This window comes from Ogataea parapolymorpha, chromosome I (assembly GCF_000187245.1).
Source record: "Ogataea parapolymorpha DL-1 chromosome I, whole genome shotgun sequence".
NCBI lineage: Eukaryota > Fungi > Ascomycota > Pichiomycetes > Pichiales > Pichiaceae > Ogataea > Ogataea parapolymorpha.
The window spans coordinates 654,154-671,318 of NC_027866.1; the positions used below are offsets into that span (position 1 = coordinate 654,154).

General features: G+C 49.8%; 12 protein-coding genes across 12 annotated transcripts; 5 read left to right on the forward strand and 7 right to left on the reverse strand.

The window, feature by feature from the left end:
• Positions 1-2: 2 nt before the first annotated feature.
• On the forward strand, positions 3-1,817 carry HPODL_02205 (uncharacterized protein; the record flags this gene model as incomplete). The annotated part of the gene is made up of 1 exon (XM_014081827.1): positions 3-1,817. The coding sequence occupies one exon, from the start codon at positions 3-5 to the stop codon at positions 1,815-1,817; it is 1,815 nt and encodes a 604-aa protein (XP_013937302.1).
• Positions 1,818-1,830: 13 nt separating this feature from the next.
• Positions 1,831-2,865, reverse strand: HPODL_02206 (Translation machinery-associated protein 46; the record flags this gene model as incomplete). Its single annotated transcript, XM_014081828.1, has 1 exon — positions 1,831-2,865. One exon carries the CDS (start codon positions 2,863-2,865, stop codon positions 1,831-1,833), a length of 1,035 nt encoding a protein of 344 aa, XP_013937303.1.
• A 123-nt stretch (positions 2,866-2,988) lies between these two features.
• HPODL_02207 (protein phophatase 2C family protein) lies at positions 2,989-4,644 on the forward strand (the record flags this gene model as incomplete). The annotated part of the gene is made up of 1 exon (XM_014081829.1): positions 2,989-4,644. The coding sequence occupies one exon, from the start codon at positions 2,989-2,991 to the stop codon at positions 4,642-4,644; it is 1,656 nt and encodes a 551-aa protein (XP_013937304.1).
• Positions 4,645-4,649: 5 nt separating this feature from the next.
• On the reverse strand, positions 4,650-5,285 carry HPODL_02208 (Vacuolar protein sorting-associated protein 21; the record flags this gene model as incomplete). Its single annotated transcript, XM_014081830.1, has 1 exon — positions 4,650-5,285. One exon carries the CDS (start codon positions 5,283-5,285, stop codon positions 4,650-4,652), a length of 636 nt encoding a protein of 211 aa, XP_013937305.1.
• A 513-nt stretch (positions 5,286-5,798) lies between these two features.
• On the forward strand, positions 5,799-8,909 carry HPODL_02209 (uncharacterized protein; the record flags this gene model as incomplete). The annotated part of the gene is made up of 1 exon (XM_014081831.1): positions 5,799-8,909. The coding sequence occupies one exon, from the start codon at positions 5,799-5,801 to the stop codon at positions 8,907-8,909; it is 3,111 nt and encodes a 1,036-aa protein (XP_013937306.1).
• HPODL_02210 (uncharacterized protein) lies at positions 8,906-10,108 on the reverse strand (the record flags this gene model as incomplete). Its single annotated transcript, XM_014081832.1, has 1 exon — positions 8,906-10,108. One exon carries the CDS (start codon positions 10,106-10,108, stop codon positions 8,906-8,908), a length of 1,203 nt encoding a protein of 400 aa, XP_013937307.1.
• Positions 10,109-10,169: 61 nt separating this feature from the next.
• On the reverse strand, positions 10,170-12,077 carry HPODL_02211 (Calcium channel YVC1; the record flags this gene model as incomplete). The annotated part of the gene is made up of 1 exon (XM_014081833.1): positions 10,170-12,077. One exon carries the CDS (start codon positions 12,075-12,077, stop codon positions 10,170-10,172), a length of 1,908 nt encoding a protein of 635 aa, XP_013937308.1.
• A 110-nt stretch (positions 12,078-12,187) lies between these two features.
• HPODL_02212 (Protein with a role in regulation of Ty1 transposition) lies at positions 12,188-13,336 on the forward strand (the record flags this gene model as incomplete). The annotated part of the gene is made up of 1 exon (XM_014081834.1): positions 12,188-13,336. The coding sequence occupies one exon, from the start codon at positions 12,188-12,190 to the stop codon at positions 13,334-13,336; it is 1,149 nt and encodes a 382-aa protein (XP_013937309.1).
• A 43-nt stretch (positions 13,337-13,379) lies between these two features.
• Positions 13,380-13,604, reverse strand: HPODL_02213 (putative membrane protein; the record flags this gene model as incomplete). The annotated part of the gene is made up of 1 exon (XM_014081835.1): positions 13,380-13,604. The coding sequence occupies one exon, from the start codon at positions 13,602-13,604 to the stop codon at positions 13,380-13,382; it is 225 nt and encodes a 74-aa protein (XP_013937310.1).
• A 146-nt stretch (positions 13,605-13,750) lies between these two features.
• On the forward strand, positions 13,751-14,839 carry HPODL_02214 (Conserved hypothetical membrane protein; the record flags this gene model as incomplete). Its single annotated transcript, XM_014081836.1, has 1 exon — positions 13,751-14,839. One exon carries the CDS (start codon positions 13,751-13,753, stop codon positions 14,837-14,839), a length of 1,089 nt encoding a protein of 362 aa, XP_013937311.1.
• A 22-nt stretch (positions 14,840-14,861) lies between these two features.
• HPODL_02215 (tRNA modification GTPase MSS1, mitochondrial) lies at positions 14,862-16,301 on the reverse strand (the record flags this gene model as incomplete). The annotated part of the gene is made up of 1 exon (XM_014081837.1): positions 14,862-16,301. One exon carries the CDS (start codon positions 16,299-16,301, stop codon positions 14,862-14,864), a length of 1,440 nt encoding a protein of 479 aa, XP_013937312.1.
• Positions 16,302-16,535: 234 nt separating this feature from the next.
• On the reverse strand, positions 16,536-17,117 carry HPODL_02216 (GTP-binding protein RHO2; the record flags this gene model as incomplete). Its single annotated transcript, XM_014081838.1, has 1 exon — positions 16,536-17,117. One exon carries the CDS (start codon positions 17,115-17,117, stop codon positions 16,536-16,538), a length of 582 nt encoding a protein of 193 aa, XP_013937313.1.
• Between the last annotated feature and the right edge of the window lie 48 nt (positions 17,118-17,165).

Genomic DNA, 17,165 nt, shown 5'->3' on the forward strand with positions numbered 1-17,165 from the left:
TGATGGAGAATCCACGCAAGCCGGTTGCTCCGGGTCCTAGTGAAGACGAGCGGGCGAGCACGGTCCTCAACATGGGCAAAAGACGAATAATGAATGCTTTTAGGAGTACCAAGGAGTCTCCGTATTTTAAGAGCATCACTACGGCAATCCAGCAGAATTTTATCTACGATGAGGAACAGGCCGCCAATTTGGCCGCACAGGTGCCCGATGATGCCCAGATACTGCTCTATAGAACATACACCCGGTACATGAACGGCGAATTCGTCACCGACGTTTCAGGCTGTATATTTTGTCCCGGAGTGATGAATCGGAAAAACAAGCTCATGATGTCGTTGGTACACCGTTTGTCCAAATCCAACGTCTCGTCCTCCACTGTCAACCAGATAGAAACCGAATTGGAGGACTCTTTGACACACCCAGACACTAAAGGCCCCGACTCCGACACTGCCTCGACGGTGTCGTCTGGGTCGCAATCTACTGACTCTTCTCCCGCCCACGACACAATCCGCGACCGCATGCAGGGAATTATGGCCAGGACGATTCCTAAGACTCCACTTAACATCACGCTGTACTCGGATGACCAAACGGACTCGCTACTGGGTGCCAATCTGTATACTGACAGCGTTGGTGCGTTCAATATTTCGGTGGCATCTTCCTATAAGCCGTCTTTTATCTCCGTATCGTCTGTGGACAACCCAAACATTACTCAGACACAAGGAGCCAATGTGATTGGGTCGAAGGGAGTGAGCGTCATTACAGACATCGACGACACGGTCAGAATTACAGGCGTGTTGGGCGACAAACGAGAATTGTTCAGAAACGTGTTTGCCAAGGAGTTCAGTGAATGTGAGATCCCACGCGTTGCTAACTGGCTGCAACAACTAAAATTCAAATATCACTGTCCAATCCATTATGTGTCGAACTCGCCGTGGCAGATATACAACATAGTGTCTGGATTCATGGATTACGTCGGCTTGCCGGTCGACAGCATTAGTCTGCGTCAGTATTCAGGCAACCTGATAGCATCATTCACAATGCCCTCCGCAGAACGGAAAAAAGACTCGCTTATCAAACTATTCAAGGACTTCCCTAATAGAAAATTCATTTTGATCGGGGACGCTGGAGAACAGGACGTGGAGGCTTATGCACAACTGGTGAAGCTTTTTCCGAAGCAGGTTCTTGCAGTCTATATTCGTGCATTGAACGGTGCATTTTCGTCCAACGGCGATGACGTCAAGGTGTTGAAGGAACTGCAGAGCATACTGGCTCTTCGAAATCCCGACACAGATGCCAAAAAGAAGAAGTTTTCGCCGATCCCGCCGCCAAAGCCAAAGGTTTTACAGGGAGAACCGTTAAAATCGACCGACTCCTCGAAAGACCACAGATCCTACAGAGATACACTACGGTCTCCAAAACTCCATCGAGAGTTCATCAAGACTCAAATCTCCAATACGCTCTCGCATTCCGCTGACTATATACCTTTGGATGCACCACCGCTCCCCAAGCGCAGCTACATGAGGAGTGACAACAGTCTCTCGAACACCAAGTCGCCGTCGCCATCGCCACCCCCAGTTCCGCGTCGCCCGACGGACTCTATGCGCTACGCACCGCACTCGCCAACCAAAAGCTTCTCGTTCTCGCAGCAGCAGGCTGAAAGCCCCTCGGACGAGTACGCTTTTGACCGGAAAAAGGAGCTGTGGAAAGAGCGTGTATACCATGTTGTGAGCGAGTATCCGCCAGAGGTCGACTTCCGGTTCTGGTGGGACGCCGCGGACGTGATGGAAGCTTCGTTTAGCGCCATCAAGACAGCCGAATAGGCGATCTACCGAATTAACTTGCATTATTTTCCTCAAAAAATGCATTCTTTCCATCTCCGTAGTCCTTGATGTTCTCGTTGTCCACCTCGTCAAGAGCAACACGGAACTGCGACATGTCGATCTCCGTGCCCTTCTCGCCCGTATCTTCCTCCTGGTAGAACTTGTCTGCAAACTTCTTGATAATGATCTCTCTTCCTGTGAGGGCCCTCTTGGCCGTCTCGCTCTGCTTCTCTTTTTCCTGTGTGTGTTTCTTCTTCCATTCTGCAAACGTAGCTGGCGTGATTGGCGTCAGCTTGTCTCGTGGCAGCTTGTCTCTCTCTGTCTCTATGAAATCCTCCAGCGTGATCTTGGGCTGTGCCTCCAACGCCATTCTCTCCAGCCGTCTCTGCTCCTTGGTCTTGAGCACGAAGCCCGGCGGAAGCGAGTGTCTATACTTACACTCCTTGCCCTGCTTGGGGTCAGAGTCCGGACACGTCCAAAACCATCCATACTTGCCGTCCTCGACCGCAGAAATGAAATGCTTGCACACCTTGTCTGTGGTGGTCTTTGGGTTTCCATGCTTGGACAAAATCACCTTTCTGAGTTTCTCCTCGTCCCAGTTGTCCATTGTGTCGTTTCTCTTCTCCTCATCCTTGTCGTCCGCGTAAAGGTCCCTCTTGGCAGCCTTCCGGCCAACAGCAAGATCGTGGCTAAATTTACAGTTCTTGCCTCTAGTACATGCTCCCGCTTTGAAAAACTCACAGAGGATCGATTTTGGATCCACTCCAAACGGCACTTTTTGCGTGGGAATCGAGGACTGGAGCAGTTTGGCGGCCTCCTTCTTGGCCTCCTCGGCAGCCTTCTTCTCGGCAGCACGCTGCTTGGCCATGGCCTGTGCTTTCTTGTCTGCAGCCTGCGCAGTGACCTGGTTCACATACTGCTGCACCTTCTTCGACTTGTTCTTGTTTTTCAAGCCAAAAGTCTTATCTTCCAGCTGCTTCTGCACCTTCTTGGCGTTCTTCTTCTTTTCGGCGTCCTTCTGGGCCTTCTGGGCCTTCTTTGGCGGCATGGCTAGTCAAAGTTTTTCCAAACTTTTTTTTCCAATCCTCGTGAGGAATTAAATCTTTGCACAGCCAGACAGACATGCTCACCCATGCTGATTTCGCAATCCAGAAATTCTCTTGTTCCTATTATGTTGGCACTTAGACTTAGATCCTGCTCCAAGAACATTCCGCTGGCTCGAGGATACCACCGATTTGCCACTAACTGCCATAAAGGCTCCAAAATGAGAACAGAGTTTCGTCTAGCGCTGGTTTCCGGCCTACTTCTGGCCACCTCCTACGTCTCCCTCACAAATAACAATTTGCGCTCCGACTCTCTGCCGGCCCAGGGAGCCGGTAGTACGGACCAGAAACAGCTGTTTTCGGCATCCACAAACTCTCTAAGCGGCATTTCGGCCCAGCAAAACAAACAAGGCATTTATCTACTCAGCGATGCCGAGGTCAGCAGAAGGTTGAGACAATACGAAGAGTCGTACCTGGTCAACCGCGGAAAGGGCGTGATTCGGTACGATATCTGTCAGCTGCCTAGCAACAACCCAATTGAAGACGACCGCAGCGAGAAGCTCGTCCAAGTTCCCGTCCAGGACAGGGAAAACAACAATGCGCGTGTCGAGACAGATTGGCACTTCTGGTCCATTTTCGATGGCCACGCGGGTTGGAACACGTCTGCCAAGCTTCGTGACAGCCTTCTCGACTACGTGGTCAACGAACTGGACCAGGCATACAAAGTCAGCGACAAGAACCTCAGGCTGATCCCGTCGAGCGAAACAATCGACCGGGCCATCAAACAGGGCTTTCTCAAGCTGGACGACGAGATCGTCAACAAAAACGTACAGAAACTGCTTGAAAACCCGTCCAACAAGGCCGGGGCTGCCGAGCTTCTGATGCCTGCTCTCTCCGGCTCCTGTGCCCTGATGTCGTTCTACGATACCCATTCGCGCAACCTCAAGGTGGCCGTCACTGGCGATTCGCGAGCCCTTTTGGGATCCCTGGACGACCACGAAAACAAATGGACTGTACGGGCCCTTTCGACAGACCAGACAGGTTCTAACCCTACAGAAGTGGCCAAGCTGCTCAGCGAGCATCCAAACGAACCGAATGTGGTGAGAAACGGCCGTGTTCTGGGATCTTTGGAGCCGACTAGGGCATTTGGCGATGCCAGATACAAATGGGCTAAGGACATCCAGACAAGAGTGGCCAACCAGTTCTTTGGCAGACAGCTGCCCGCCAACCTCAAGACGCCTCCGTATGTGACTGCCGAGCCGGTTATAACGACGCACGAAGTTTCGCCGGCTAAGCACGATTTTCTGGTGATGGCTTCCGATGGATTGTACGAGATGCTGACCAACGAGGAGATCGTGGGGCTGGTGGTGCGGTGGATGGAGAAAAAGAAGATGGTGAAGCCCAAGAAGTCGTTCATGGATACGCTGTGGCCGAGTTCGAAAGATAAGCTGCCTTTGGTGGAAGACGTAACCGATCAGAGCTCTAAGAGCAAGCAGAGACTACAAACGAGACGGAAGTCGAATGAGGTCGGATTTTTACTAGAAGATGAAAATGTGGCCACACATCTGATTAGAAACGCATTAAGTAACGGGGGTTCGAAAGAGGAGGTGAACATGCTGGTTAGCATTCCTTCTCCATTGAGCAGGCGATACAGAGACGACCTGACTGTGAGCGTGGTCTTCTTTGGAGAAGGAGACAAGCACGAGAAGTATTCGTCGAACAGTGCTTTGGAGATCAACCAGGAGGCCACCAAGGGCGGATTGACGATGAAGGCGAAGTTGTGATAAGATCAGCAAGCGCAGTTGCCGGCCCCTCCGGACTCGTCGACAGGGGCGTTGAGGTCTATTCTTCCGACCGAAGAGGGCTCGTCCTGGGGTTTTGACGTCTCTTCCGGAATCTGTTTTCCAATTGCTGTGAACACCTCGTTAACGTTGAAAGCGGTCTTGGCACTGGTCTCAAAAAACAGCAATCCTTCCTCGTCGGCCAGGGCCTTGCCCTCTTCGACAGACACGCTTCTGCGGCCCTCGATCTCCTCGCCTGTCTCTGAGTCCACCACCAGGTCGTACTTGTTGCCGACCAGAGCAATCACGATATTCTTTGAGGCCTGTTCGTGCAGTTCTTTAACCCAGTGTCTGGCTTTGATGAAGCTTGCTGGCTTTGTAACATCGTACACAACCAGTGCTGCTTGCGCGTTTCTGTAGTATAGCGGGGCCAGATTGGCAAATCTCTCCTGGCCAGCGGTATCCCAAATCTCGAACTTGATGGTCTTTGTTCCAATAGTGCACCGTTGGGTGAGGAACGCAGCACCGATGGTGGGCTCTTTATTTTCCTGGAAGTCGTTCGACACGAACCGCAGCACCAGCGAGGACTTTCCGACGGCCGCCTCGCCCAGCAGCACAAGTTTAACAGACGTTTGTTTGGACATGAGAAAATAAAATATGGTATAAAAAGAGAAAAAGATTAGTGGCGAGGGTGGCGGAGCAGGGAATAAGTTGACGGAGGGGGGCACACTTCTCTGGCGTGCTATAACCCACAAGATGTCTCTACTGTCTATATACTGTACTACATGTGTCCAGCCTTAGGTTGGGCCTTTGGCTATCTACTGGTTGCTTGGCCGCTTAGCAGGCTGTGCATTAAAAATTCCAATTAGGAAAGCGAGAGAGAAAAAACCGATCTCAAACAAAAAAGGGGGTAGTGGTGCTGTTGGGGATCCACACCATATAAAGGCGGCCGGACCGCTCTGGTGGGGGCAATGTCAATGTATATTCCGCTGGGTGCCAGACATTGCAGCCATCTTCGGTTTGTACTCCCCAACGGGATCAATGTCCTGCTGATTTCCGACCCAACCCAGGAGACAGCCGCTTGCGGTCTTTCCGTGGCCGTTGGCCATCACTCGAATCGCGACGACACGATTGGATTGGCGCATTTTTGCGAACACATGGTTTGCGTGAGCTCCAAGGAATATCCAGAGACAGACTTGTGCAAGAAGCTTGTATATTGCAGTGGTGGCAGATGGAACGCTGCGACGGTGGGAGAAAAAACGTCCTTTTTCTTCGAGGTGCCGGCTTTCAACAGCGACGGGACGCCGGATCTTGGTGTCTATGAGGAAGTTGTGGGTGTGTTTTCCTCCTGCTTCAGAAGTCCTACATTCAACAAAGACTACGCAAGACGGGAGATTATGGCCATCGACAGCGAGCACACAAAAAACTGTTCTGTGGTAGGAAAGATGGCTCATCATGGTCTGCGGCTGCTGGCAAGCCCGGGACATCCGTTTCACCGTTTCAGCACAGGCAACTTTGACACTCTTTTCAGAGGCAGGAAGACCAATTTGCACGACGAGCTTGTGCGGTTTTACGAGCAAAATTACCAGGCTTGGAAAACAGGTTTGGTTCTGATGGGTCCCCAGTCGCTCATTGCTCTTAAGAAGCTGGCAATCGCAAACTTCTCGGAATGCATGACATCCCAAAGGACAGAAACGAACAATGTTCTTAAAACCTGCTGGGCTCCCGTCTACTCGTCGCCGGTTTTCACAAATTTGGGGAGAATGGTTTTGATCGAAAGCGCCAATACTACACCTACTTTGAGGATATGTTTCCCGTTTACGACAGATAGCAAGGAATCGCTTATCTTCGCGCATGCGTGGAGCTATGTGATGGGCAGCGAAAACGAGGTCTCGTTCAATTCAGAGCTTTTCAAAGGAGGTTTGATCAAAGGCTCGTATTCCTCCTGTCCGCTGATTACATTCAAGGACCGCCTTTTGCAGCTCGAACTGAATCTGACCATGGCCGGCACAAGAGACCACGAGAAAATATTTGAGTATCTCATTCGGTACACCCAGGAAGTGTTTTCTCCCGATCCGAAGCGCGTCAAGAGGATAGCCAAGCTGATGTCGCAGTTCAACTCCATTGAGCTCTACAATTTTCTGCACCACGACACCGAAGCGTCTGCTTCCTCACGATGCCGGGGCCTCAGCCAGCTCCTACTTGAAGACCAGCAGATCCATTCCGAGTGGCTACTGAAAAATGCTCCTTGCTGGGGTTTCAGCGACGCTGGTTATGACGGGTCGTATGAGGAGTCTCTGGAGGCACAGACATGGTGGAAGACCAAATCAGAACAGTTCTGTGCCCAAATGCGGTCGACAGTGTGCAAGAAAAATATGTTGGCTACCCTGGTAGCTCCCGGCGATGTTCTAGCACAATTTGGAAAGCAAGAGTACGAGGTCGATCCATACTATGGCTTCAATTACAAAATCTTGCCAATAACGTTCTCCCAATCCGATTTTCAGGTGAGGCTGCCACGGCCTAATCAGTTTGTGGTTGGCCAGATCGACAACCAGACAGGTTTGTATGAGCTCTTGAAATCTACTCTAGAATCAAGCCGCACTTTCGTCTATGCAAGCAAGGAGGAAACGACACCTCCGGAGCTGGTACATTCGTCCCAACAAACCCAGCTCTGGTTGAAACAAGACCGTGACAAATACCGTGGAAAAGCCTACTTTAGTTTCGAGATTACCGGTGTCACCATTGAGCCAAGTGTGCAGTCAACCTTGTCACTCGAGATTTTTTGTGACATAGTCAAAGAACTGCTCCGTGAAACGCTTTATCCTGCTTTGGAGCTGTGGTATGCCTACGATCTTCTCCATTCAATGAAGGGGACCTGTGGCTTGGTGATCCATGTCTCGGGCTCCACTGTGGGGATCCACAATATCCTCGAAATAATGACGAACAAGCTGCGAGAGTTGAGCGATAATTTTGTGTCTTTGGTGACGCCTTCCATGTTCCGCCAGTCCCGCATCAGGATCAAAATGAAGTACGAGAATCTGCGAACGCTGCGGTCTCATGAATTGGCATCACTAGGTCTTCTTTCTGTTCTTGAGCCAGGAACGTGGCCATTGGAAGATCGGCTCGAAACTCTCGAGGAGCTGGACATCGAGACGGTAGCCACAACTGCCAAGGCCACGTTTGAAAGCTGCCAGTTGATAGCACTGCTACACGGCGACGTCTCAAAGTTGGACTACCAGCGCACGTTAGACACTTTGAAGACGCTTGTGACGGAGTTTGCCTCACCTCAGTACAAACAGCTGCACACGCTGTCGCTGCCGCACGGCTGCAACTATCGGGTCCATGGTTTTTCACCGGACGAAACCAACGCTTTGGTGTATTATATGCAGCTTGGAGCACGCAAAAACACAAGGGACAGATCGCTAGCAAGATTTGTGGCGTACATCCTGTCGACTTCCCTCACGACAAAGATCAGAACTCAATACCAGCTGGGATACGTTGCTTTTGCTGGGCTTCGGACGCTCCAGGACATTGTGGGAGTTCATGTGACTATCATGAGCGGTGATCATGAGCCGTTGGCCCTAGATGCAAAAATAGACGACATTGTGGCGGAGTGGATACGGGAGTTCGAAAAGAATAGCAGCAAATATGCAGAGATTGTCCAACAGTTCATAAAGTCACTAAACCAACCAGTGAACGAGAATTCAAGTCTGACATTTGGAATTGTGGGCAGAAGTTTAGGTGACGGGAAACTGATCAAGGAGCACCAAAGTTTCTGGAACCAGATACTCAACCAGTCGCTCAATTTTTCAGCTTCTGGCGAAGATCAGATCGATGTTGCTGTGATTGAAAATCTGCAGTTCTCTAGCCTCATCAAGTACCTGAAGACGAAACTGGTTTCTGAGGAGCGGTCAAAGCTCTCTGTTATGCTTTCGACCAAGCTCTCGCATGAAGAAGTAGCAATAAAGCTTCGGCCCATACGGTTGCAGACTTTTCTCACTGGAGCAGGCCTGCCCATCAAGCGGGAAAAGCTGGAACAACTTATGGGCCAAGCAGGAGAGTCGCAAGCACAGCTTGCAAGACTTCTATTCAAGCATTACCAAGAGCAAGGAGGCTCACTACGGTTGATTTCCACTACGGTGATGAAGCTCACTAAAGACGTATTTGCGAGATCTAAAAAGGCGGACATCCCAAAGACGTCCTCGACCGAGATTACTAACTTGGACTCATGGAAAAGCCATATGCAAGAGGAAATCGCACAGAATTAGCTTTGTTTTTTTCTTGCTACCCAGAACTCGCACCTGTACTTGAACCCGCCCAGTGATCGTGGATCGCTGCCGTACGTTGTTTCAATGTCGGACTCTCTCTTTACAAACTCGAATCCAACTTTCTGCACAAGCTCGATCAGGTCGTCTCGAGATAGCTCCAATCCTCTCATTGGCGTTGCGACTTGCTCCCAGTTGCCATTTTCGTTTTTCTGTGTGTTCATGGTGACAGTCTCGTCGTCCTCGTAATGCCACAAAAGCGGACCGAAGTTGACCCAATACCCGTCGTCGGCCAGACAATGGTGCACGGATTGCAGGTATTCGACAATATTCGAGGCGGTGTCGAGAAAAAAACATGTTGCAACCACTTGGAACCTCTTGGCGTTCTGCTGGCGAAACTCGGAGGCCTGGGGATCGTTTGTGTACACGTCGCTGATTCGGGGCATGTTAGGTGGGCCGTACAGGTCTACAAACGAGCCTGCCACCATTGACATCAAATCGGCGACCGGGATTTCAGGGTATTCTTTATTGATAAAGGAAATGTCGCCCGGATTGAAATCAGGAATGTACACTTGGCGGATCTGGTCTGTTCTTTTGCTGACGTTGGAGCTCTTATGCAGGTAAGGACAGATGACGAAGTTGTTTTCGCAAAACGAGTGGTTGACTATGAAGCTGGAGTTGGTGAGCATGTGGTACGAGAACTCGTTTCCCTGGGTGCGGAATCCTCTTCGCACAAATTCCACCACCAGTCTGCCCAATCCCGAGCCGGGCACGAGAACCTCCACGTTCTGTCTGTTTACAACATCTGGAAACAAGTTCTCGCAGTCTTGCAAAATGCGGCCAAAAGATGCGGCTCGCTCGTCCGCGCACTCCGCAGACCACTCTCTCGCGAATTGGACTAGTATGCTGCGCACTTTGTCCAGGTCCTGGGCCGAGCACTCTGCCCACACACCCGGGTCTGGCTCTGAGCCCCACATTGGAGCCACAGTCATGGCAATCTGCTCGAGAAACTGCGCATTCAAATCAACAGAATGCTCCAAATAGCTGATATGCTGATCCATCCATGGGAATAATGCCTGCTCGTCTTTGGTCAAGCTCCTATATTTCAGCTTTTTGGGGGCTACCACCTGCTTCACAGCCCATGACTTGTAACCCTTGTGCGCCGAGAAAACAGAGGTCAGGGCTTTGTATTCTGGATCCATAAATTAAAAATATTGATTTAATTTAATAATTTATGAATAATAATTTCACATTTATTTATTTCTATTTAGCGTCCAGTTTTTTCTCCAACGCTTTCACAAGCTGAGTCAACTCGTCCAATTTATGGTAAATCTCGTAGTTTTCCCATGAAACACCCGCATTCTTACTAAGCTCAATAGGAGGAACAAGTCTGTCAAGTCTAGCTTCCCAAGCTTTGAAACTCTTTGCGAATCCAGGGTCTTCCTGCTCGGCCCTTCTCTGGGTCTGGATCGACGCACGAATACCGTCTCCGTTCTCGTCGTTGTGGTCGAAACCGTCGGTGAGATCCCAAGGAGTGTCTTCCTCGTTGTTGTCGTCAGCAACCTTTCTGTTTCTGTTGTACTCAACTCGTTTGGCAGCTTGGACCTCGTAGCTGGCAATAAACAGCAGCGCAGGAAGGTAGAGCACAACCATCACCTTGTCGCATAGCGAAAGGTACAATCTTCTGTCCAGCCACCAGCTGAACGGCAATTGCAGGAACACTGTCTCGACGAGGTTCAAAGGCGGACAGAAAGTCTTGTCGTCTGGAGCACGCACGTACCGGAGAATCTTGGCCGAATATTGTGCAAGGTATTCGTCTGTTGCGTTTCCAACAACATCTCCATACGCCTGCGAGTACAGAGCAATGAGGATGTTGAGCAAGACCAAAACCACAATGAAGGTGTAGGCGTAGTAGAGAATGGCTCCGTACGGGTATGCAAAGCGCTCAATGGTGTCGAAATTCGGGCCCCCAAGAACCGTCTGAACCATCGTGGTGGTTAAGAATGACGTGAGCTCCCTCTTCCCGTCTGCCTGGTCCAAACCGACAAACGCCTGGAAGAAACCCACGGTGATGATGGCCAATAAGAAGAAAAAGATAAAGGACTCTCTGATCATCTTCTTGACCACCACTATCATGGTTCCGCAAAACTGTAATACGTCAAGATACAGCAGCAGCCGAGACCACATGAACGGAGCAGCCAACGAAAGGAGTCTGTAGGAAATGACGTTGAACTGGTCGCGTTTGTCTGGAGAATGGGCAGCTAACGCAATGAATCGCGTAGAGGCCGACGCAATTACGATGGCATACAGCACATCGTTAAATACGTTGGAAAATTGCATATAGTAGTAGCCCACATGGTAGAACTTGACCAGCTCGTCCAGCGCAAATCCTATGGTGAACAGATAGAACACCACCTCGACGGCTCCCAAATGGGAGGAGATGGTGTCGGTGTTGACAAGAAAGGTAAAAAGCGCGAGATACAGGACCGAAAACGTGATTTCCAAAATGTTCTGGTACAATGGGGTTTTGATTCTGTCGGGGTCAAAGTGCTTGAGGAAGTTCGTGTTTCCTGTTCCCTTGAACAGGACGTAATTGGAGGAATCTGTGGACGACTGGACAATCCAGCCCCTCCATATCCATTTCAGACATCTCTGGTAGCCGCCTGACGAGATGATGATAGTGGCATGTGTGTCGACAGCCAGCTCCAGAGCATTCTCAGGCGCAGAGTCCACGTCGTGGAGGTTGATGGAGTATCTGTTGCAGAGCATAGAGATAAACAGATACTTCTCGTCCTGCTCACGCTCGATCAGTGTGGCGGCGATTTTCTGTGCCGCCAGCATCCTGGTTGCGTACAGTGTGTCGTCAGAGAGCTCCTTGATGGTCAAAGAGTAGTACCATTCGCTGACTTTAAGCAGACAGAACACGAGACACGCCTGGTACCGTCTGCGAGAAGGGCCTTCTCCGCCTGCGGCGTCCAACACCGCGTCGATCAGCTTGTCTGTCAAAACAATCGAGTCCAAACCAAGGATCTGCTCTTCTTTCAGCGGAATAGGTATAACCTTGTCAATAAGGGTTTTGAGATTGATGGAGATCCTCAGAACCTGTCTTGGCGATGGAGGCAGGTAATCACTGCACTCTTCGTCCTCGTACAGCGGAAGAGCGACCGACATGGGGAAAAAAGGAGACAGTCTTTTTTTTCAACAAGGAGGAATTTCAGTAGGGTCCCTGTTCTATTTATCTATTTTCGACGCGACGCGACCAAAAAAAAGTTATCTTCGCCATGTCGTTTGATTTTCTGCCTGCAGAGCTGAGAATCCAGGTCCAGGACGTGGTAAACGCATATCCGCCGGCGGAGGAGGTTTTCCGAGCGATCATCGACCATATGGGCGGGGCAAAGCGCCGCAAGCTGGACTCCGACGCCGACGTCCTGCCTACAAGTCTGGCTGGCTCGCACATCGTGTTGCAGATCCCAGAGCTGTCTGTGCAGTCGCCGATCCGCAAGAAACTCAACATTGTATTTGGCTGTTTCTCTGGCGAGCGCAAAGTGTTTTTGGCGCTCACCAAAAGCCTCGAGTCGAAGCCAGAATTGCTGATCACAGATCTGTCGGCGAATAATATTCAGTTTGCTGTTGTTTTGGATGTGCCCGAGAAAAAACAATACAAAACACTACTCATCACCTACGACTCCAACAAGGGCCAGATGTACAAGAACGACCCGATACTGATCCAGTTCAACAACGACGAATTGAGCGAGCAGTTTGGCCCGCTGCTGGATAAGATCGACCTGACAGACTTCCTACAGCAGCAGTTCCGAACGTTCGGGTTTGATCTCGTGAAAGGATTTGGCCCGCAATGTTTCTTTGTGGACGCGTACAAAGGGTCTAAAGAGGGCTATCTGTATTTTCTTCCCAACCATGTGATATTCGGCTTCAAGAAACCAATCCTCATATTCGACTCCACCAACATCGAGTCCATCACATACACATCCATCACGCGGCTCACGTTCAATGTGACACTGACGCTGCTGCCGGACTCCGAGCGACACGAGTTCTCCATGATCGACCAGAAAGAGTTCGAGAAGATCGACCAGTATGTCAAGAGCAAAGAGCTCAGAGACAGGTCGATGACGGACGAACTCAAGGCCCAGAGACAGCTCAAGAACAACACCGACAACCCTGGCGCCCTCGCAGAGGCCGCCAAGCTTGTGCCCGGAGGCAGTCAGATCGTCGGCAAGGACGACGACGACGAAGAGGAGGACGAGAATTATCAGAGTGATGAGAGCAGCAGTGACGACGGCTCGAGCGGTGATGAGGAGCAGGAGGAGGCCGCCGAAGTGGACGACTTGCAGGCAGAGCTGAACAATTTGCAAGAGGACTATGAGGACCTGGGCTATATTGATTTGGGGAATGAGGATGAACCAGAGCCATAAATAAATAAATAAATAAATAGGTAATATGTTGCTGCGACGCAGCTCACGCCGTCTTTTGTCTCTGTTCCTTCAGTTTCTTCAATCTTTCCTCTATAATCTCATCGTTGTTCCTGACCCACTTCTCAAATAGGTACCCAAATCCTACCCAGGCTCCAGTCGAATAGACATATCCCATTGGAGCGTAAGTGAAACTCACATTCCGCAGAGCTTGCTGGTATGCCCTTGCAAAAGCCCCGAAAAGTGCCCATCCAGCTAGATTCGAAAGCATATCAAATAAGATTATCTATTTTCCCCTCATCATGAAATATTTTTGGCACGCAAATTTAGGTGACAGAAAGGGGACCGACCGTTTTAAGGATACATCTGAGCGGGATAATTTTATAAGCTAAAATACCCTTCTTCTTAATATACCCAATGTTTTTCTCACAGGGAGCAGAGTTTGAGTTTGAGGAAACATTCATGGTCGTCAACGGCCACGATGTCTCGCTTCCCACGTTTATATCGTACGTTCTGGACTGGGCATTCTACTTGGTTATCCTTTTGGGGGCCATATTTTATGGAGTGTTTGGAACGCCACGGACAAGCGACTTTGACGTCAGAGACCCATCGATCATGCACATGTACGTTCAGGAGGCAAAGACTCTAGCTCCAATATGGCTGCTTGTGGTCATGGCCGTTGTGGTGCCGATTTTGGCAGTGGTTCTAGCGGGCTCTTTAGTCACCAAGCTGCCCCCTTCTCGCAAGGCATGGGATATCCACTGTGCACTGCTAGCAATGTTAGGCGCCTCTGCATTCCAACTGTTCACTGTGGTTATTCTGAAAAACGTTTCTGCGCTTCCTCGTCCCGACTTTCTCACCAGATGCGTTCCCTTCACATTTGCTTCGCAGCAGTTGGGCTCGCTGAGTACAATCGGAATTTGCGCCAACCCGTCACACAGGCTTATTTTTGAGGGATTGAGAAGCTTTCCAAGCGGCCATGCGTCGACAATCACCACAACATCCACTGTCCAGTTTCTGTTCACCGCAGGAAAACTCAATCTGTTTGACGGAAGAGGTCTTTCCTGCAAAAGCATCATCTCCTTGATGTATCCTATGATCATTTCGTCCACTGTTGCGTTTTCCAGGATTTCTGATAACAGACATTTTGTTCGTGACGTGGTGGCAGGAATGGGTGTGGGAATTTTGTACGGCGTGCTATTCTACACCCTGTACTTCCCCTTTCCGTTGATCGCTGAGAATCTTGGGAGAGCTTACCTGCCCCGCAGGTTTGGCGTAAATGACTTGTTCAATGGAGTAGGCGGTTTTTGGAAAGTGCCAGACCTGCCTGGCGCCCCAGCGGACAGAACAGAAGTTCCTGGCTACTATCAGGAACAAAATCAGAAAGACCAAGCCCCAGTGCCGTCGCCACAAACAGAGCAAAAACCCCCACCTACCCGGATAAGCATTGACACGTCCAAAGTCACTACCAAACTCAATGATCTGGCACAATCGTTGCGGAAATGAGTAATGTCGCTACTAGACTCGACTATTTACCGATGCAGAAATTTGCAAAAATAGATCCTAAAATCTCTTCTACCCCGATGGCCTCGCCGGTGATCTTTCCAATACCCTCCATGCTAATTTTGAGCGCCTCAGCGGCGAGGACCACGTCGTTCGATTTAGAATGCATGTAAAATTCTTCAAACCCAAAAAGCAGATCGTGTTGAATGATGTTTTGAACTCTGCTAGACACAAATATCGGCTCATCCTGTGTCCAATGATCAAGTTTCTGCGTTATCGTATTCAAAAGATCGTGTATACCATCTTTGTTGCGACAACTGATGACTTTGATCTCCTTCGGCTCAAACTCTTGTTCTAGTTGCGCTACCAAGTTTCCAACCTGGTCAGGGGTAACCAGATCACTTTTATTCAGAATTATCAGCAATTTTTCTTTATCACATGAGCGAATGTGGTCCTTCATTTCCTTTCTCAACTCACGAGGGGTGCACGGGAGGAGCACCAGATTTAAATCTGCTTCCGAAGTCTTCATCTTCGCTCTTCTAATCCCTTCTTGTTCAATTTGGTTTTCGGCGTTTCTAATTCCTGCCGTATCGCCAATCACGACTTTATATCCATTGATGTCTAGAGGCACCTCGATCGAGTCCCTCGTCGTGCCTTCAATCTCGCTCACAATGGCCCGGTCTTCGTTAGCGATAATATTCAAAAGAGATGATTTTCCAGCATTAGGCGGGCCTGACAGCGTAATCTTGAACCCATCCATTAATGTCTGTGATCGCTGGACTCTTTCCAGGTACCCTCTCACTTCGGTTTCCAGTGTTTTGATATCAGACTCTGCTCTTTCGAACAATTGGCCGATTTCTTCAATGTCATGCTCTTCTCCAAAATCTATTAATGTTGTGATGAGCGCGTATGTGTTCAAGATTTGCTCCCGCCAATGGTGGAACAGTTCTTTGGTTTCTCCCTTCATGGAGGTTAGGGACAAAAGTCTCTGTCGTTCAGTTTCTGCGTGGATCAGACTATTAATGCCCTCAGCTTGGGTAAGATCCATTTTACCATTCTGGAATGCCTTTTTGGAGAAATCGCCAGGCTCTGCTGGCCTTATTGGGTTTGCAGGAGTGTGCAAAAGCTCCAGGCTTTCCATTATGCACTTGATCACTGCGGTACCTCCATGGAGATGAAGCTCGAGCATATCTTCTCCGGTATACGAATTCGGGCCTTTAAAATACAGAACTATGGCCTCATCTAGAATAACTTTGGTTTTAGGGTGGTAGAGCTTGGCGAGAGTGGCTATTCGTGGTTTGGGCTGCTGTCTGGCCGTTAAAGCCCGATATATCGATACCGAGGACGGGCCGGTGATTCTGACGACGGCTATGGCCGATCGAGCGGGGTACGTCGACAGTGCATAGACCGTGGGCAGGGCTACTGACGAAAAGTGTCTTTTGACGGAACCAAAAGTGAAAATCATCAAGGTTGAAAATAATTGTTATTAGACATCAACTATTTAGAGCACCGATCTACACCTTAGACCTGGTAGTTGGGTACCAGGTGGGCCGGCTATTAGAAGGCAAGGATAGGACTGAGGATATCTGATGAAATGAGCAAAGACTTGGGGTAACTGGGGTCATGAGCATAACATGACAATAAACGAGCGAAGTTGGTTTGGCGTATAAGGAGCGAAAAGTCGGGGATTCCGAGCAAATTAAGTGATGGTACAGCAGCCGGAGGCTGAAGTCTCTTTGAGCAAGAGACTGGCACGAGTAGCGATCTCGAAAACATCGTCCACGGCCTCCCCTGTCAATGAGGAGCACTCGACGTATTTTCGGGCGCCGATGAGACGAGCCACCTGTTCGGCCTTTTCTTTTCGGACATATTTCTGGTCATAGTATTCGTCTGTGCCATCATCTTCGGGCCTGAGGTCCTTTTTCAGCCCGACCAGTATGAGGGGCGCGTTCGGACAGTATGTTTTCACCTCCTGGGCCCATTTCATGCCTGCGTTATCTAGAGAATCGGGAGCGTTCAACGCAAACCCGATCAGAATGATGTGGGCTTTTGAGTATGACAATGGTCGAAGCCGTTCGTACTCTTCCTGGCCTGCGGTGTCCCACAAAGCCAAGCGCACGGGCTTTCCATCGACTCTGCAATCTGTTGCGTAATTTTCAAACACCGTTGGGTGATACTCTGTTGGGAATTCTCCAAGGGTGAACACGTACAAAAGCGATGTCTTACCGCAAGCACCGTCTCCCACAATGACGATCTTCCGCTTGATGACGTTCTGAGACATTGGACTAGGGAAATAGGTCAATTACGGGAGTTGTCCATAAAATTAGAC